This window comes from Chiloscyllium plagiosum, chromosome 22 (genome assembly GCF_004010195.1).
Source record: "Chiloscyllium plagiosum isolate BGI_BamShark_2017 chromosome 22, ASM401019v2, whole genome shotgun sequence".
Lineage (NCBI taxonomy): Eukaryota > Metazoa > Chordata > Chondrichthyes > Orectolobiformes > Hemiscylliidae > Chiloscyllium > Chiloscyllium plagiosum.
The window spans coordinates 21,723,170-21,743,278 of NC_057731.1; the positions used below are offsets into that span (position 1 = coordinate 21,723,170).

At 40.2% G+C, this 20,109-nt stretch overlaps 1 protein-coding gene across 20 annotated transcripts in view; it reads right to left on the reverse strand.

Moving 5' to 3' along the window:
* jakmip3 (Janus kinase and microtubule interacting protein 3) overlaps nucleotides 1-20,109 on the reverse strand; it is a 379,633-nt gene that overhangs the window by 241,153 nt on the left and 118,371 nt on the right. For all 20 annotated transcript variants that reach the window (XM_043712579.1, XM_043712578.1, XM_043712577.1 and 17 more), the window contains exon 3: nucleotides 14,620-15,117. In XM_043712579.1, coding sequence (XP_043568514.1) covers nucleotides 14,620-15,117 — 498 coding nt within the window. The remainder of the gene's footprint in view (nucleotides 1-14,619; nucleotides 15,118-20,109) is intronic.

Genomic DNA, 20,109 nt, shown 5'->3' on the forward strand with positions numbered 1-20,109 from the left:
ACCAAGTCAGATGTTACAGAGAAAGCTTTGTTGTAAAATTAACAAAGTAGAAGTAATCATGTAAGATGGTAAATTATGATGCCCAAGAATTTATTGATCAAGAGGGCTCAAGTTGGCAGAAATTAGTGCCCTTAGACATGGACCACTTAAAAGCCATTGGAAAACAGAAGGAGAACCCCATTAAGGTAATGAGACAGAAGTTCTTCAGAATGCTGGCTAAGTAATTTGAATTCAGTCAAGCCAAAGCAGAAATTGAATCTGTACCAGACAGGGTTACTTTAGCACAAATAGAGATGGGAAAGAAACTAGAAATTAAATCAGAGATTAAGGTTCAGAGGAAAAGGGAACAAAAGCAAGACAGAGGAAATGAGCTGAAAAGACAAGTTCAAAGACATGCAAACCAGAGAAATGGAGCTAGAGCTCCAAGCCTGAGAAAGTGAAAAATAAAGGATTTCCAGTTATATAAATTGAAGTTGGAGCTACAAACACAGAGAGAGAGAGAGACCAAAGTGACTAAGAATAATCTCACTCTGTCTAGTAACAGCCAAAATCAAAAAACCTCTGAAACAGGCCATGAAATCGGAAGATTTTCCGAACATGTTCCCAAATTCAAATAGGGAGATGTCATATCCTTCTTTAAGAGTAGTAGTTCAGCTGCATTTAATCCAAGAAATGCTCTGGCCCAAGAACTGATGATGGTTGAGAGTCATTTAACAGACAAACACGAGAAACGCATTACACCCTATTCCCTGAAGTAGCTGCTGGTTTCAAACAGACTGTGGGGGCTGTATAATTCCAGCCAGTGAAGCCTGGCTTCATAGTTCTTTTAGTTTTATTTTCACTGAAACTTAATAACACAAAACTTTAACGTTCTTTCAACTATAGAACTGAGGTTTATTATTGAAAAGATGAAAATGAAAGAAAAGCCATTTAGAAATTAATGCAGTTAGACATACCATGAACATAAAAAAAAAGTTACAGATAAATTACTGATCTGAAACAAGACCAAGAGTGCTGCAGCAGGTCTGGCAGCATCTCTGGAGAGGAAGACAGATGTAACAGTTCAAGTCCAGTTAGCTTTTGTCAGAACCATGACTGATTTGTCATTATTAGTAGAGTTCAATGGTGAGGAAATCATAAATTGTGATTGTAACAGAAGTACAAATCTAAAAGCAATTTAAACAGTTGTAAAAATGGGAAAAAGGAAAGGAAAGAATTTCCCAATAAAACTTAATTGAAATGTTTAAGGGCAAGCTTATTGATTTAGCCATTTGTGCATATAAAGGAAAAGGAAAGTGCATTTCTTCTCTTTTCCTTCCACTGTGCAATTCTGTAAAAAAAAAAGAAACTATTATTTCTATTATTTCCAGTGAAGAGAAAGAGATGTCACATTTTGTAATTGTAATTGTAACATTTTATGTTTTGTGTGAAGGCAAATCTGTCTTTTTAGAAATAGATACAGAATTTTATAAAATAGCTTCTCAGGAGTCACGTCACATGCTTTGTTGATTCAGGACAGCAATAAAACAGCGGACGCCTGTCTTAACTCCACCAAAACAAAATTGTGCAAACATTGATGAATCATGGTTCCACAAAGCAAGGTCAACTTTTTGGAATTATCTGTGGAGTCCTCCAAATCTCCTGTTTTTCCAGAAGCTTTAAATTTCTAAATTTAAGAATAAATCATTGTGCTATCTATGGATTAATCAAATTCTAAACATCCGCCTTTGTGATTGATGCTGAGTTAACACATCAGTGTGTCTGCTTTTTTTGGCTATAATTCATCAACAAGGATAGTTATCTGACTTCTGGGGAGCTCCTCTGCAGGATTCTGTGTCCATTTTTAGAAAGCGAGATTAGCCTTTATTGCAAAAATGGATAACATCACAGTTACACATTTGTGACATTTTTGGGAGTCGAGAGTGTGGTGCTAGAAAAGCACTGCAGGCAGGCAGCATCCGAGGAGCAGGAGAATCAACGTTTCAGGCATAAGCCAATCAGAATCATGGGAGTGGAATGATCTGAGCCCCAAAATTCTCCATAGCCACTGCCAACGTGAGCTGCAGTTTCTTGGAGACATGGCCTTGCCCTCATTGCTTCTCCTCCTCATGCCTGAGAAAGAAGCTTTGATTTCTGTGCAACCCACTGAGCTAGGAAATGGTGATTGTCTACGGAAGCAAACGTCTTGTCCTTTGTCACAGGAAAACAAGCTGGGCCTCACAGACACTCAGCATTGTTGGCAAGCAAGATTCAGAACAGGTCACATGAGCTCTTTTACAACTTCATTTTACCTTAAATTAAATGGACTGGTCAAAAACCTAATTAGCTTATCAACCTAGTATTTGCAATGCAATAATGACTGGTGATTAGCAAAATAAAATCAATGGCGAGTTGATAGGATTTGGAAAGCACTGTCTAAGCATGTGACGTAGGCAGGTTCAATCGTGTTTAAAAAAGATTTTCCAATAGATTTATTATGAGAGAAAATTTTCAGGGCTACAAAGAAACAGCAAAGAAATGGAACAAGCAGAGCGGCACAGTGGCTCAGTGGTTAGCACTGCTGCCTCACAGCACCAGGGCACCAGGTTCGATTCCAGCCTCGGGCGGCTGTCTGTGTGAAGTTTGCACATTCTCCCTGTGTCTGCGTGGGTTTCCTCTGGGCGCTCCGGTTTCCTCCCACAGTGCAAAAGATGTGCAGATCAGCTGAATTGGCCATGCTGAATTGCCCATAGTGCTAGGTCAATTAGGCAGAGGGAAATGGGTCTGGGTGGGTTACTCTTCGGAGGGTCGGTGTGGACTGGTTGGGCCGAAGGGCCTGTTTCCACACTGCAGGGAATCTAATCTAATCTAAAGTGGATAACTCCTTCAGAGAGCAAAGAGGTCAACTGAGCTACTTCTACATGTAACCATGTTTTGATTTTATGATTCATTAAAAGTTTATTGAAAGCTTTAATGAAAGTTGATTTGATATTCACAGATTTAGCAGTAGAACAACTGGGTTTTCACTGTTGACTCAGTAAGAAGTTGTGTGGCATCTTTTGTTGAAAAAACAGAAGAAGGAATATCACAGAATCAATTTCTAATTAAATTTGCCTCCAAGGAAATATATATTTCAAATTGATGCGTTTTTTTCAGCATTACAATCACTATTCGATAAGTAGCAAACTTGCGATACATGCTGCTGTACCCATGTGATCCAACCATTCCGGAAAATTATGTTAGGGAAATCTCAGATTATAGGCCGAATGGTAAATGACCAATTTCAGTTACTATTTATTAATATTAGTTCAATGTTCTCTTGCCTATTTTACTATCAAAGATAATGAAAATAAAGCAGAAACAGATGAAGAAGATTTTGTTTGAACGCAGAGTTGTACCACATGGAAAAAGACTCTTCGGTCCAATCATTCCAAGCCAAACATAATCCCAAACTAAACTAGTCCCACCTAGAGACAAAAAAACTGCAGATACTGGAATCCAAGACAAGCAGGAGGCTGGAAGAATACAGCAAACCAGGCAGCATCAGGAAGTGGAGAAGTCAACGTTTTGGGTGTAACTCTTCTTCAGGCCTGATGTTGAAAAATTGATAAAATAAAACAAGGTTTTCAAAGATGTTTCATGCATCATTCTGCCTGCCTAGATCAATAAAGGAACATGGTTTCATTCTATTCATGGTTGGTTATTAGGAAGTTTAGAGGATTCATTTGAATTATCCTGTATTTGATACAAATGTCATGCTCAATGAAATGGGTTTAATCAATTATAGCTGAAAGCATGGTGCTGTAAAAATTTTGAAATGGAACAAAGTTCAGTCAAGCTGTGCTGTTATACTTCTGGCTGTGTTGTTTTTCCCCAAGCTTGATGATTTATAATGAAGCAGTTATTTATGACTTTGTCCAATTTTGTGAAATAATGTTGAGCTGTCAAGACTTAATGAGGCTGAAATTCTGAGATTGCTAGTTAAACAGGACTATCAGCAAATCCCTAGGAAATACCTAACTAAACTTTCTCCCTTTCCAATGCCCCTTCAAGGCTGGAAACTTGTTGTGACATCTCAGGCAGAATTGTGCGAGCAGGGATGGAGAGGGCACATGACAGCAGGAGATGGCGTGGGAAGTGGAAGAGCTCTGCAGCAGCCCTGGCTGTAACAGAGTTTGTGACCCCAACATTTCAACTCACAATCCCACAAGGGGTGTCCTGAATCCTCCCTCACTGGGATGCCTGATTTCAGAAAATGGTGCAGACCTTGTTAAGACCTTGTTATGTCTCAGTAATTTCCAAGAATTTATTCATTGACCTGCAATAACAGAACTTTCATCGACCTGTAATGGCAGCTACTTATGCTGCATGAGTGGAATGATTAGCAATTCCTGATGAAGAGCTTTTGCCTGAAATGTTGATTTGCCTACTCCACGGATGCTGCCTGATCTGCTGTGCTTTTCCAGCACCACACTCTTGACTTTGATTAGCAATTTCCACAGGGTTGGATGTGGGCCCCGTTACAATTGATCATGTGGTTCTGTTTGCACCATGCATCTGATATGTGTGAAATTTCTTCTCTTTTTAGCTCAATTCATGTACACTATTATTCTTTCAGATCACACCTGTAAATACATTCCTTACTTTAAAAACAGAAGGCTGGCTGTGACTCTGGATGGATTCAGCACTCAAAACCCTGTGGTGACTCTGTAACCCAAGCAGGGGGGGTGGTCACGTGACGTCCCCGTCTCGCACCCGGAAGAGTGCGGGGCGGGTACGTGACGTCCCGTTTCGCGCCCCGGAAGAGGGCGGGCGATCACGTGACATCCCGTTTCGCGCCCCGGAAGAGGGTGGGCGATCACATGATGTTCCATTTCGCGCCTCAGAAGTGGGTCGAGGAGGTCATGTGATGCTCCATTTCGCGGGCAAAAGAAGGTCACGTGGGGTTGGACAGCTAGGAATGCGAGGAGGCGGGGAATGGAGTCAGACCAACACCCAATCAGAAGATAATTCTACCTCAGTGTTTATATGACGTTTTTTATTGTATAAAAGACTGGGGCAGGGACAAAACGAGGTCTTACTTTTTGAACTAACACACTTTGTAGTTTGTCAGGGATAAAGAGGTTTAGACCCAGAGCTCTGAATGCTTTGTTCACTTACTGTGTAAAATAAATTAAGAGTGTGAGACCGAATATCTTCTCCTATTGCTTCATTTAAAAGAACACGCAGGACTTGGCTCACACATAGAAGAAAGTAAATTTAAATTGGTAGATTGAGCCAAAGTCCAACACACCTCAAAAGAATCCTGACACACCCCATTCCCTTGTTCCAGATGGAAAAAGACACAACTTGTAAAAAGCCACAGGATAAAACTATTTGCAGGCTTAGAAAGGATTGGTACCTCAAGCTAAGAGAGCAAATGCCGTATATACTCGAATAAAAGTCAATCTCATGTAAAGGTCGACCCCCTGTTGTTGGCCACAAAATCTGAAACTTTCCATGCATTTTCGTTAAAGTCAACCCTTATTCTTCACAGATAACTGGTCAACATTTGTGAGGAAAGGTCTTATCCTGTGCATAAATGTTACAGCTACAATGTTTTAGATTAGATTACTTACAGTATGGAAACAGCCCCTTCGGCCCAACAAGTCCACACTGACCCTCCAAAGAGCAACCCACCCAGACCCTTTCCCTGCATTTACCCCTTCACCTAACACTGCGGACAATTTAGCATGGCCAATTCACCTAACCTGCACATTTTTTTTTGGACGGTGGGAGGAAACCGAAGCACCCGGAGGAAACCCATGCAGACACAGGGAGAATGTGCAAACTCCACACAGACAATTGCCTGAGGCTGGAATTGAACCCAGGTCTCTGGCGCTGAGGCAGCAGTGCTAACCACTGTGCTACCATGCCCCCCTTGATCAGTGAGATTGTACAAGAGTCAAATGTCTGTTTTTTTTAATCAGAAATAAAAGCTTAAAATGTTTGTTTGAAAAACTAAAACAACTGTGTGGAGTTTGCACATTCTCCCCGTGTCTGCGTGGGTTTCCTCCGGGTGCTCCGGTTTCCTCCCACACTCCAAAAAGGTGCAGGTTAGGTGAATTGGCCACGCTAAATTGCCCGTAGTGTTAGGTGCAGGGGTAAATGTAGGGGAATGGGTCTGGGTGGGTGCGCTTCGGCGGGTCGGTGTGGACTTGTTGGGCCGAAGGGCCTGTTTCCACACTGTAAAGTAATCTAATCTAATCTAAACAGTAGACGAGAGAAAACGGAGGGAAATGGAAGAATTTGGCGCGAACATTTAAGACTCATCAGGTCAGAGTCAGATGACAACCTCCCTTTGTGGCAGCTCAGCTGAGCTCAGTTCCCCTCTAGCACTCATGGAATATAGCCATATACCTAGCTGAGGTTTTTGATACTTCTTCTTCATTTTGTGTAAACATATCCTCCAGAAAAACCAAAAAATATACAGCAGTGTTTAAAGTGAAAGCTATCGAAGTTGCAGTGAAGACAAGTAACTATGTAGCAGCCAGTGCTGTAATTCATTGAGTTTTTTTCTTTATTTGTTTAGAGATCAATTGGGCTTCTGCTAATGATACAGTATTTTGGATTGTAACATGAATTTCAGCCCCTAAAAACTAGTATCCATGTCATAAATTTAACCTTAAAATATAGGCTAAAATATTTGACTTTTATACAAGTACATACCTCTTACCAAAGAAATTGATTTAAAAAAAGGATATGCACCATGGAGCCAATTAATTAAGTCTCATTTCTCTCTACATCGTTCAATGTTGTCTCATTTTGTGTAGGAACACAATAGCAAACAGAACTGAACAATGGTAGATGGGAAAGCTTGCTGAATAATGGGCTGTTGAGATCTATATGTGTATAAGGTTGGCAAATATAACTGCAGGCTAGGATTCTGCTCTGTTGAGCAAGGTTTTAGAATAGAGATAGTGCATGCTTTGCAAATCCACCATTACTTTATGCCAGCATGCTAATAGATCAGACTAGTTTCGGTCAGTGACTGCTCTATACACAGATCAATTTGATTAAGCAATGTTAGAATAATCACTAGTTGTCACTTTAAGTTCCATTATTCGGAGAGACTTTAGGTCTCCTTCACACTGAGTCATGTATTTTGCTATATGAATTATGAAAGGTCATTTCTGGTACAACAGTCAGTAAGAAATTCTGGGACACCTGAGGCATCTGAAGTTACTAACTGGCACAGTTGCAAATCATTTCTATTTGACAAATAATTAAGTAAAGGTAGCGATTTTAATTAAATCCAAGAGAACTACTGAATTAAATCATCACTCTGTTTCAATGCTAAGCACTGTTTCAAATGGTATCTTCTCCACAATAGTAACATCATGCAAGAGCTTAGTTAAGCATATGCATTGCACAGAAATCTATCCACTTTTTAACTTTTTATCTTTTGAGCTGGTGAGCTTGGGATAAAGCATGATTGTTGCCCAAAGGCACTGGCTGGTTTAATGGAATCCTTGGTTCCTTGATACTCGCTCTTCCATGGATGGACTTCAATACAATGGTCTTTGGCTTGTTTTCTGGGGAAACTCACAGCTATTAGCATTTATAGCTACAGAGGATAGTACTGAATCTAGTCATTAAAATTTGCCCAGAGATAGACATCTGTAAAATGTGATACAAGAATGTAATAGGAGAATGGACAAGCAATCTTAATTCTAATTAAAACTAATTCTTGAAATCTGAGTGCTGTTCCTGTCCACAAAACCCAATGTCCATGGGTCGACCTGTCCCATTAGAAATCCCAATGTCCACAATATAATTTCAACTGCTTATGTGAATTTGTGAAATTGTAATTTAACACTGAGTTGACATTACAGTACCTCAGTTTGTGTCTCTCAACATCATTGTATGTACTAGAATCAAGGTATCATATCAGAACAGGGAAATAATTTACAAATTTAACATAGAGACTGAAGTATATCAATATACATTAGTCTAATTGAGAAGATTTATACATTTCCAGATCAAAGTGGTTGCAAACACATTAGCCTTGTCTTTTGCATAGTTTTCTGGGCTCCACCGTCATTAAGGATAGGAATGCTCACTGAACGTCCTTCTCCAGTATCTTCAATGGCAAGGACAGTATTTATGTGTGGGTTGAGTGCATTAGACAGGGGTAAATATAGGATAATAGGATAGAGGAATGGGTCTGGGTGGGTTACTCTTTGGAGGGGAGATGTGGACTTGTTGGGCTGAAGGGCCTGTTTCCACACTGTAGGGATTCTAGGATTCTATTCACCATGCATAATTCCGTGTCTAACAAACTTGATTGAGTTTTTTGAGGCAGTAATCAAAAAGATTGATGAGTGGTAGATGTTGTTTACATGGACCTTAGTAAAGCCTTTGACAGGGTTCTACCTGGTAGACTAATTAGCAAATTGAGATCACATTGGATTCAGGGTGAGCTTGTCAACTGGATACAAAATTGACTTGATGGCCAGAGACAGAGGGTGGTGGTGGAGGGTTGTTTTTCAGACTGGAGGCCTGTGACCAGTGGGAGTTCCACAGGAATCAGTGGTGGGTCCAATTTTGTTTGTCATTTATCTAAGTCTTTGGATGAGAATGTAAGGGGCATGGTTAGCAAGTTTGCGGATGAATCCAAAATTGGTGGTATAGTGGACAGTGAAGAAGGTTATCTAAGGTTACAAAGGGTTCTAGATCAACTGGGTCAATGGGCTGAGGAGTGGAAGACAGAATTTAATTTGGTAAAACAAACAAGGGCAGGACATATTCAATTATCAGTAGGGCTCTTAGTAGTCTTTTAGAACAAACACCTAGGGGTTCAGGTACATAATTCCTTGAAATTTGCACACTTGACTTCGTTGCTAAGACCTTTGAGTTTAGAAGGTGGGACACCATATTGAGATTGAGATATTGGTATGGCCTGTTCTGGAATACTGTGTGCAGCTTTGATGCCCTGCTATAGGAAAGATATTATTAAATTGGAGAGGGTTCAGAAAAGATTTACCAGGATGTTGCCAAGAATGGAGTGCTTGAGTCATCGAAATAGGTTGGGATCTTTTTCACTGGAGAATAGAAAGTTGAGGGGTGACCTTATAGAGACTTCTAAAATTGTGAGGGACATACATAAGTTGAATAGCAAGAGTCTTTTCCCTAGGCTAGGGGATTTCAAAACTAAGGGCATATATTTAAGGTGAGGGGCAAACATTTTAAAAAGGACATGCGGAGCGACTTTTTGTTGCCAGAGAGTGTTCATACATGGAATAAGCTGTGAGAGGAAATAATGGATGCAGGTAAGCTACAAAGTTTAAAAGAAATTTGGATAATTACATGAATAGGGAAGGTTTGGAGGGATATGGGTCAAACACAGGTAAGCAGGACTAGTTTAGTTTGGGAACATGGTTGGCGCCAACTAGTTGGGCTGAAGGGTCTGTTTCTGTGCTGAATAACTCCATGATTCTTTTCTGAAGGTGATGGTGAACTACCTTTTTAAGCCAAAGGAGTCTGTGTGGCATAGGTATACCTGCAGTGTTGTTGAAAAGGGAGTTCCAGGATTTTGATTGAATGATAGTGAAATAATTTCTCAGTGAGAATGGTGAGTGACTTGGAAGGGTACTTGGAGGTGATGATGACCCCATGTGTCTGTAGTCTTTGTCCTTTATTATGGTAGAAGGCAAAGCACCTGTCAATGATTGGGTTTAAAAGACTATACTGAAGACCTCCAGCAGCATATCTTGGTGCTGAGGTGATTCAACTCCAATAATCACAACAAATTTCTACTGTACTGGGTATGACATCAGCTGGTAAAAAGTTTTTCTCCAATTCCCGTTGACATTAATTTTATCAGGTCCCTTGATGTCACACAAACAATCAACTGTTGCCTTGACATTGAGGACAGTCACACTCACTCCTCCTCAGGAATCCACTTGTTTTTGTCAGTATTTGGATGAAGATTGAAGACTGAACTGAGCTTTGGATCTGAGTGTCTTTGGTGGAACTCAAACATCAAAAACAGGTTATGGGTCAGTAAGTCACACTCAATAGCACTGTTAGTGACTCCTTAATCACTTTCGTGATGTTTGAGATGAGAGTGATGAAAGTGTGATGGTCACATTGGATTGGCTTTTTTTTCAGACAGGAAGAACGTGGGTAATTTTCCACCTTGTCGGGTAGATTGTGGTACTGCAGCTGTACTCTAATAGCCCAGCTAGAAGCATGTCTAGTTCGAGAGTGAGAGTCTTCTGTATTATAGCCAGAATGTTGTCAGGGTCCACGGTCTTTGCAGTACTTGGTGTGTTCAGTGACTTTTTGGTATCAAATTAAGTCAATCAAATTTGTGAAAAACTATCCTCTGTGATGGTGGGGATTATAAGGCAGAGGCTGAAATGATTTGACCATTTCTGGCTAAAAGTGGTTCCAAAGACAGAGTCATAGTCATAGAGATTTACGGCATGGAAACAGACCCTTCGGTCCAACCCATTTGTGCCGACCAGATATCCCAACCCAATCTAGTCCCACCCGGCCCAAATCCCTCCAAACCCTTCCTATTCATATACCCATCCAAATGCCGTTTAAATATTACAATTATACCAGCCTCCACCACTTCGTCTGGCAGCTCATTCCATATATGTATCACCCTCTGTGTGAAAAAGTTGCCCCTTATCAGCCTTGTCTTTGCACACACTTTCTGGGCTGCACCATCACTGATGATTGAGGTGCTTATTGAGTCTGCTCTTCTGGTTAGGTTTTCAACGTTCCACCATAAAGTGGGCCCGAAGTGGACTCATGGCCATAGCAGAGTTGAGTTTGGGCCAGTGCAGTACCCGGCAGCATTGCTGGTGTCTGCATAGGCGAGGCCCAGTGAGGATTCATAGTAGTGGGAGTGTCAGTGGAGGTGAGATGGCGTCGAAGAGTGATGACTTTCCTTCTAGCAGCAGTATGGCAAAGAGGACTCATGCCTGTCCACTAGGCCTATGGCCCATGGCAGAGCACTTAACAAGAAGGAATGTAAAGTTGAACACTTTTTCTTTATTTTTCTGCCTTTATATTCTATGTTTAGTCTATTTTTCTGTGTTTTAAGATTGCACCGGAGAGAGGTGACACGATACAACACTTCTCACTGTATTTGGTAACAAAATCTGTGACAATAAATAAATGAAATCAAATTGAATCATTGGATCAGCACTGAATCTATTCAATTTAGTACATTGGTCATATCATACAACATGGCGGAAGCTGCCCTCAGAGTGAACGGGTGTTTGTCTACATAAGGATTGCGCAGTCACTACTACCAATTCCATCATCATCCAATCGTCTAAAATCATTTACTTAACATAGAGTCATGGAGTCATAGTCATACAGCACAGCAACCTTCAGCTCAATCCATCCACCGCCAACCAGGTTTCCTGAACTGAAGTAGTCCCATTGGCCTGCATTTGCCCCATATCCCTCGAAACCTTTCTTAGCCATGTACTTGTCCAAATCTCTTAAATTTTGCAATTGTACTTGCCTCTACACTTTCCTCTGGCAGCTCTTTCCGCATTAGATCCACCATCCCTCAGGTCACTTTTAAATTATTCCCCCTCACCTTAAATCTATGCCCTCTCATTTTGGACTCCCCTACCCTGAGGAAATGACCTTGGTTATTCATTTTATCTATGCTCTTCAAAATTTTATAAACTTCTGTTAGGTCACCCCTCAGCCTCCTACATTATAGGGAAGTCCCAGCCTATTTATCCCCACCTTGTAACTCAAACCTTCCAGTCTCAGCAATATAGAATCACAGAATACATACAGTGTGGAAGCAGGCCATTCACCTCATCGAACCCACACCAACCCTCTGAAGAACATTCCACCCAGACCCATCCTCCTATCCTATCTATGCATTTTCCAAGGCTAGCCAACCGTGCCTGCACATCTCTGGACACCATGGGCAATTTTACATTGCCAATCCATCTAACCTGCACATCTTTGGACTGCGGGAGGAAACCGGAGCACCTGGAGGGTAGCCACACAGAGAAGGGGAGAATGTAGCATATCCACACATACAGTCACCCAAGGCTGGAATAGAACCTGTGTCCCTGGTGGTGTGAGGCAGCAGTGCTGAGCACGATGCTGCCCATCCCTGAAAATCCTTGCCTGGCATCTTTTCAGTTTAATAACATCCTTCCTACAGCAAGATGACCAGACTTGTATTGTAAAAGTGCACCGGGGATGCCAGATGTATTATAAGCAGTTAATTGATAAAATGATCAGAAATTTTAAGTTTTAAATTAAATATAGTCAATCCAAGAAGACTGAAATAGAATGCGATAGAGTTGTAAACAAGCACGGGATGCTCGAGAAAATCAACAGCTCTGGCAGTATCCCTGGAGAGAGAAACAAGAGTTAACATTTCAAGTCCTATTTAACTCTTCTTCAGAATGGTTGTTTAAAGCTGGGTTATGTAATTCCAGCTAAGTCACTAAATTTAAAAAAAAATTCTGAAATAAAATTATGTTTGCTCGAAACATTGTAGAACTTGAAAGCTCCTTGGTTGCAGCATGAATTCAACTAGCATTTGACAATTTAAGATTTGATCATTTTGATTTGACTAGGTTTGACAACTTAATTACCACGGTTAAAGGCAAATCCAGTACAGCATTACATGTACATCATTCAGCAGTCTGACCACCATTCTAAGAGAAAAAGGGCTGCTTCTCATGTACAGAAGGGCATGTTATAAATGTGTGTGCTTTCTATGCCATCAGCAGTTCCTCGTAAATTGTATCTTTGAATTTGGAGAAATATGTCTGGTTGAGGCTAGAAGGAAGGATAACAGTTAATTATTTTACTTAATGGTATAGCTGTGTGGTATCCCTTTGAAGTTCAGGCTTTGCAATTATCCAGACATCTGAGGTCCTTTGCAACTGGATACTGAGCAGCAGTACATGGCCAAATTCTTTGATAGTCTAATGATAAAAGTGTGAGGAAAAGGCAAGTCAGTTTTTATTAATTACTTTGGCATTTAGCCTATTTTAGCAACTGTAACTCATATCACATATTCCAATTTTGATTTTAATTATTCTAGGGTAACTATACAATGTTTGAAAAATGCTTGTTATCGTAGTATTCCGATATTACTCCCAACATTACTCTGGGAAAACTAACATTTCTAATGGAAGTTTCCTGACGTTGATTTTAATTCCAGCCGCACATCAAATGAGTGGCAGGCTCCATACCCAAACAATTTCCTTTCAAATGCTGATTTATTTAAAAATCAACTTCAGTAGCCACCAAGAGATAAGCTTTACAATCAGTCATTCCAAGCAAAATACAAAATATGGTGCAAATAACTAACTTACTGGAGTTCTTCGATGAGCTGTACACAGACTTTCAAAAGGCGTTAATGACAGTGCCACACTACAGACTGGACAATGATAGCTCATGGAATTAAAGGGTCAGTAGCAATGTGGATATAAAATTGGCTGAGTAGTATGGAACAGAGAGTAAGAGACAAGGATATATTTCGGGCTAGGCGAATAAGGAGATGATGAGGCTCACAGGAGAGAGATTCAGCAACAAACACAGTGTCCACCTGCTTTCCCATTGCTGACTCCTTCAATCAAGCAGGATGGCTTTAAATAAGGCACCCCTCCAGGAGCTTGCAAGTACCATACTGCCTGCATGGTGAGCCCAGCACATGTGGTTGAGTTAATGTCACTGACTGTGGGACAGACCTGCATGTGTAATTGCTGAAATATACGCATAGTTTTCAAATATCTGGACTCTTATCTTTATGCAAATTATCACACTCTTATTCCAACACCAATCATTTCTAGATAAGACCCATATGAGGGAAAAGTATTTCAACATGTGTATGCTATTACCTTCTACATTTGCCATTTTAACATCAAATCTGATCTATTGCATTTAGTGACTGGAGTGTTGAAGCTGCATTAGTTATTAACTTACTTTGACTAATGGTGCTGATCTTGTCTAATTCACTTGCCTAATCATTACTCTTGACTGAATTAAGTTATGTCCAATATAGTCCAGTGTAGACAATATTATAAATGGTAAAGCTATATATTTTTTTCAAATAGCCACAATAGTTATTAATATGGCTGACAACACATCATGTGACCTGGGCAATATTGGCTCCAGACTGACCTGAACTTCAATCAAATATCAAATTAAAATATGAACAATCACAACCATTCTGGAAATTAAGGTTGAGCAAAATATTCCTTGGTAAATATTCAGATTTATATTTCATAGTTAGTCATTTTCTTTATTACACTGTCAGTTGGTGCCATGCAGCACACTGTGGGACACTATGAATTATTGGCAGGATCGTGCAACTCATCAAAATGAACTGCAGTCCTTTATGGTACAACTTGAAGGTCATTTTTTTAAGTAAATAAAAAGTTATAACTTGTTTGGAACCAAATCTCATAAAACTGTGGGTTAAAAGATGTATACTGTTTAGTTAAATGCTACTGCAAACCTCAGGTATAGGGTCAAGGATTTATTGCAGCAAATCTCACACTTACCATCATTTAAAATAATCTTTATATTGAACTTGCTGATAAAACATATGTTTACCAGCAGTATTTACAAGGTTAAGAAATCGATACGTACCAGTCTACGAATCTCCCTTTCACAGTCTCTTTTTATCCTGGAGATTTCCTCTTGATGCAGGTGGTACACACTTCTTATCTCTGCAGCCTTCATCTTGTCAGCATGAACAGCCTGACTTAATGCTTCCTCCACATGTTTTTTAGCCCCCTTCAAATCAGAGATTTCTTGTTGCAGTTTGATTTTCTCAACCTCAAATACTTTCTTGGCCTCTTCTTTAGCTTCATTATAAAGCATTGTTTTAACTTTGTCAGCAGCTCCATCACGCAAGGCGTTAACAAGTGCCTGAAGTCTCTGGTTCTCATTGTCTTTTATTTTGATGATTCGGAGAAGCTCACCTTCATGCTGCCGTAACAGACTCTCTCGCACAGTCTGGAGTTCTTTCATTTTTTCTTCGTGCAGCTTGGCTTTGAGTTCAGTTACTACCACAGTGTGTTTATGCTGCTCCTGCTCCCTGATCAGCTTTCCTTCTTGATTTTTTTCTCGTTCCAATTTGGCAACCTGAAGAACACAGCACAATGAAACCCACATGTATTTTCAGATTAAGTCTTCAAACACAAAACTAAGTAGCTGTCTGCTCTTTACTGTAGCTTTATTCCTGAATAACCTAACTGTTATGTCTCTATTTGCGTATAGAAAGGAAATAAGGCAAACTAATTCCAACCGAGGGAATCTGTCATAAACATGGTCATGATTTCACAATGCTTATTGTAATCAAGACAACTGTTTTCAATTTTTAAAAATTTAAACGTGTTGATTTATGTATGTAACAACGTTTTACACTGAAAAATACCATTGATAAGAAATTATTCATGGAATTTTAGGTTATCCCAACATAGTAGGATGAGCAATGAGACTATTTTTCTATTGAGAATTTTCTAATGAGATTATTGGAATTTACACAATTTTTTTAACCTCTATGAAAATAAAACATTTTCCTATTTTCCCATCTTTCTTAATGTCATCAGCTGTCCTAAGCTGCCAGATGACAAAGTAATATATTGTGAACCTAATTGAATGCTTTCAAGAAATACAAGATCAGTCCTTGATAAAACGGAGCATTTCATAGAATAAACATTTAATTAGATATTAATCTGCACATTTCAACTTGAAAACAATTGCATTACAGCAGTCAGGAAGTGGAATTTGCAATGGTGTAGGGAGGAGAATGGGCTAGAACTTCAGGTAACTTCAAGAAAGACCAGCTGATGCAGAACAGCAGAAATTGTCCAGCAAATTCCGAAGATTTGCACCTCACAGCTTATCTTGTAATTCCCTGAACTTGTTGATTTTTTCATAACACAATCAATTAATGACATTTTATTGGACTGAAGTCATTACACACATCATTACACACATCTACTAGCACGTGAAATGGCTGTCTTTTCATTTCTGGTCTTCCTTAATGCCTGTAAACTGCATTCTCATTCTACAATTAGACAGTTACATTAGTCTGAGAAATTAATGATATTTGATAGCAATTTACTTATAACCTGTTGTTTACCCCCTGTTGAAGTCAATGGTCCCAATCATTCAATCAGATTTCAGCTGCTCTGTCATTAGCTCAGGCTTCCAGCTAGTAACAGTAAAAAATATCAACTGGTTTAGATAAGCTGATCAGTTATTATACAGCGACTTACATTGTTCATCGGATTGAATTGTCTAATGGGGAAAATGCAGTTAGGCAACTGCGTTTGATTCCATTCAATTTAAAATAACTCACACATCGAACGCCCACCCTCCCCCCCTCACCTCCGTCCAAGGCCCCAAAGGATCCTTCCACACCCCACTGCACTTCCACACATCATTTATTATATCTGTTGTTCCTGATGCGGTCCCGTCTACATTGAGGAGGTAGGATGCCTATTTACAGAGTGGTTCAGAGAACATCTCAGGGACACCCACACCAACCAACCCCACCGCCCCATGGCCGAATACTTCAACGCCCCCTCCTAGGTCCTAGGCTTCCTCCATTGCCACCCAATGCCTGTCCTACCTGTCCATATTTCTTCCCACCTATCCGCTCCAGCCTCCCCTCTCCTATCACCTTCACCCCCACCTTCATCTACCTATCCCACTCTCAGCTACCTTCCCCCCAGCCCCACCCCCCTCTCATTTATCTCACGATCCCCTTGGCTCGCAGCCTCATTCCTGATGAAGGGCTTTTGCCTGAAACAGCGACTCTCTTGCTCCTCAGATGCTGCCTGACCTGCTGTGCTTTTCAAGCACCATATTCTCAACTCTCATCTCCAGCATCTGAAGTCCTCACTTTCGCCCAGGACATTAGTGAAGCTATTTTGAAATTCTGGTCGACCTTCAATAGGAAGGATGTTATTAAGCTTGAGATGTTGCAGAAAAGATCTACAAGAATGTTGTCAGGACTGGCGGGTTTGAGCTGTATGGAGAGGCTGAATAGGCTGAGGCTTTTTTCCCCGGAGCATTAAAGGTTGAGGGGTGACCTTATAGAGGTTTATAAAATCATTAAGGACATGTATAAGGTGAGTAGCCATGGTCCTTTTCCTCAGCCAGGGGAGTCCAAAACTAGAGGGCAAAGGTTTAAGGTGAGTGGGGAAAGATTTACAAAGAACCTGAGCAATAACTTTTTCATGCAGAGGGTGGTCTGTGTATGGAAAGAGGAAGTGGTGGAGGCTGGTACAATTACAACAGTTAAAAGGCATCTGGATGGTATATGAATAGGAAAGCTTTACAGGCATATGGACCAAGTGCTGGCAAATGGGTCTCAGTCAGTTTGAGATGTCTGGTCGGCACAGATGAGTTGGACCGAAGGGTCTGTTTCCGTATGGTATGACTCTGTGACCGTATGGTACAGACATTACAAGAACAAATGAAGAAAGGGACAGCATAGTGGCTCAGTGGTTAGCACTGCTACCTCACAGCATTGGGGACCAATGTTCAATTCCACCCTCAAATGACTGTCGAGTATTTACACGTTCTCCTCAGATTTCCTCCAGTTCCCTTTCAAAGTCCAAAGAGGTGCGGGTTAGGTGGACTGGCCATGCTAAATTGCCCTTAGTGTGAGGTATGGGCAGACTACGTGGGGTAGCCATGGGAAATGCAGGGATAGGTTATGGGGGATGGGTTCTGGATGGGACACCCTTTGGAGGATCAGTACGGTCTAAATGGCTGCTTCAACACTGGAGGGACTCTATTCCAAAAAGAGCTTTTGCATCAAATATTTCTTTGTGTATGATTTTCGACTGTGTACATTATGCCTTCACATTGTGCTTGTGAAATGATGAATTTCTTACTTTAGCAAATTTATGCAGTGATGCAGAGCTAAATCTAGGTGAACAGTCACGTCCACTGCAATTTTTTTAAATTCCTTCATAAGATGTGGGCATCACTCTGGCATATCCCTAACTGCCCAGAACTGAATGGTTTATTAGACCATTGCAGAGGGCAGTTAAGAGTAAACTACGTTGCTGGGAATGTGGACTAAACCAGGTAAAAGTAGCAGATTCTCTTCCTTAAATGGCATTTGTGAAGCAGATGGATATTTAACAACAATCACTAACAGTTGTCATGGTCACCATTACTGAGACTGGTTTTATATTCCCGATTGTACAGATTGATTTTAAATTCCACCGGTTGCCATGCCAGGATTTGAACCCACTTCACCAGGGCATTTATCTGATCCTCTGGAATATTACTCTAGTGACAGCATCATGTGGCGTCTCCTCCTTAAGGTGCAGCATTAAAAGAAAAATGTAACATAAAATCAAAAATTAGTGATGAAGTTAATTTGAGATTGGGTTTGAAAAATGCCGTAAGTGGAAAGGAAAATGGTTTGAGTATGCATAAATCTACTTCTATAGTCCTGAAATAAAAATCGAACTACGACAATTATTTTTATGCTTCTCTCTGTTTCTGAAAAGGAATTTGGAACGTCATGTGTTCTGTCATGTTTAAGGGCACTTAAAACTTGATCTTTCAGATATACAGGAAGGTTTCCAGAGTTATATTTTTCTCTGCATGCTGACATCCTTATTGTTTGAAGATAAATAGTGATGGTCAAAGATTATCCTTATGGTCTATTGCGCTGACATGGATAACTTTCACACCATTATGAAGTGGATGCATCAGTTGGACCTCAATTCATCCCAGTGTTAACTAATTCCTGTGGATGGGATCATCCCTAATGCTGTGAGAGTCCATTGTCATAAATATAATTGAAGAACTTCATTTCAATTTGAGGCTGTCCCAGAACTTTTGTAGGGATCTGGAAAAATAAACGGACTCCCTGTTATTTCCTACAGTTTGATTTGCAATATATGTTATGCCACGTTATCAGCGTCTTTTTTATATATACAGATAGGAATAATTTTTCCTGTTGATGTTTGCAGTGACTTGTTTACATTTCAAAAAGTAAAAATGCATATTGAGGAGTGAGTCAGAATAAAACTATGGAGGAGTCATTATAGATTCATCCAAACAAGCATTAAGAAAATTGTCAAATCGCCATACATCACAAGGAGCAGTTCCAAAGCTATAAGCTTCTGGTCTAATTTAAGCATGCAGCTTACCAAAGAATATACCAAAGATTAGGATACAATACACAAACCATTTTATGTTCTGGGGAGATTAGCTGGAGGTATTGCTGTAAAACTGAGTGATCACAAACAAGGGGAAACATTTAATCATCATTCCAAGTTTTAAAAATAACACTATCAAAGATGAGAGCAAAACATAGCTTGCAAAAATCAAGTGCGGCAAAGTGCAATGGAGACATGAGTTGAGGAAAGTATTTCTGTGAAACATCACACTTAGTACAAATCATGCAAATGCTTTACACCAAAGGGACAGACTGGTACAGTATCCATTTCCTTGCTTGAGTCTGGCAAAGTGGAAGCGAGACTGGAGGAGGCAGGTGTGAAAAGGATTACACTACTTAATTCTCCAGGGTATTCATTTCAGAACATTGTTCTGCCCAGAGGTTGCAGCTAGACTGATGTAATACCCACAGAACTTGGAATACATTTGAGGAGAAACCCCTTCATTTCAGAAAACTGACAATGTAAAACAATCTCTCATGTCATGGATGGCCCAAGATTATATGCCACAAAAGATGTGTCAACTTCATCCACATTTCTAGCTCATCCACATCAAAGATACTCAGCTTTTCCATAACATTTCATAGACACCTAAATAGAAGCAAGGTACATACTTCAACTGCTCCTTGTAGTTAACACCATGGAATCATCCAAAGAATTCACACATCAAATCAGTTGCTGCATTTTCTGTTTTTACACGATATGTTTTTGTATTCACATTTTTCTTTGCTATTGCTTAGTTATACGGTGTGTAGTCAGCTGGATGACCTGATGGGAGTGGGAGTTGTACTATGGACATCTTGCAAATGGAGTAGCAGGTTAATCTAATATTTTATCCTGACATTAGCTTGGAGGGGAAATTGCAGGTGGTAGCATTCCCATGTGTCTTCTTGTCCTTTTAAGTGTGACAGGTTGCAGGTTT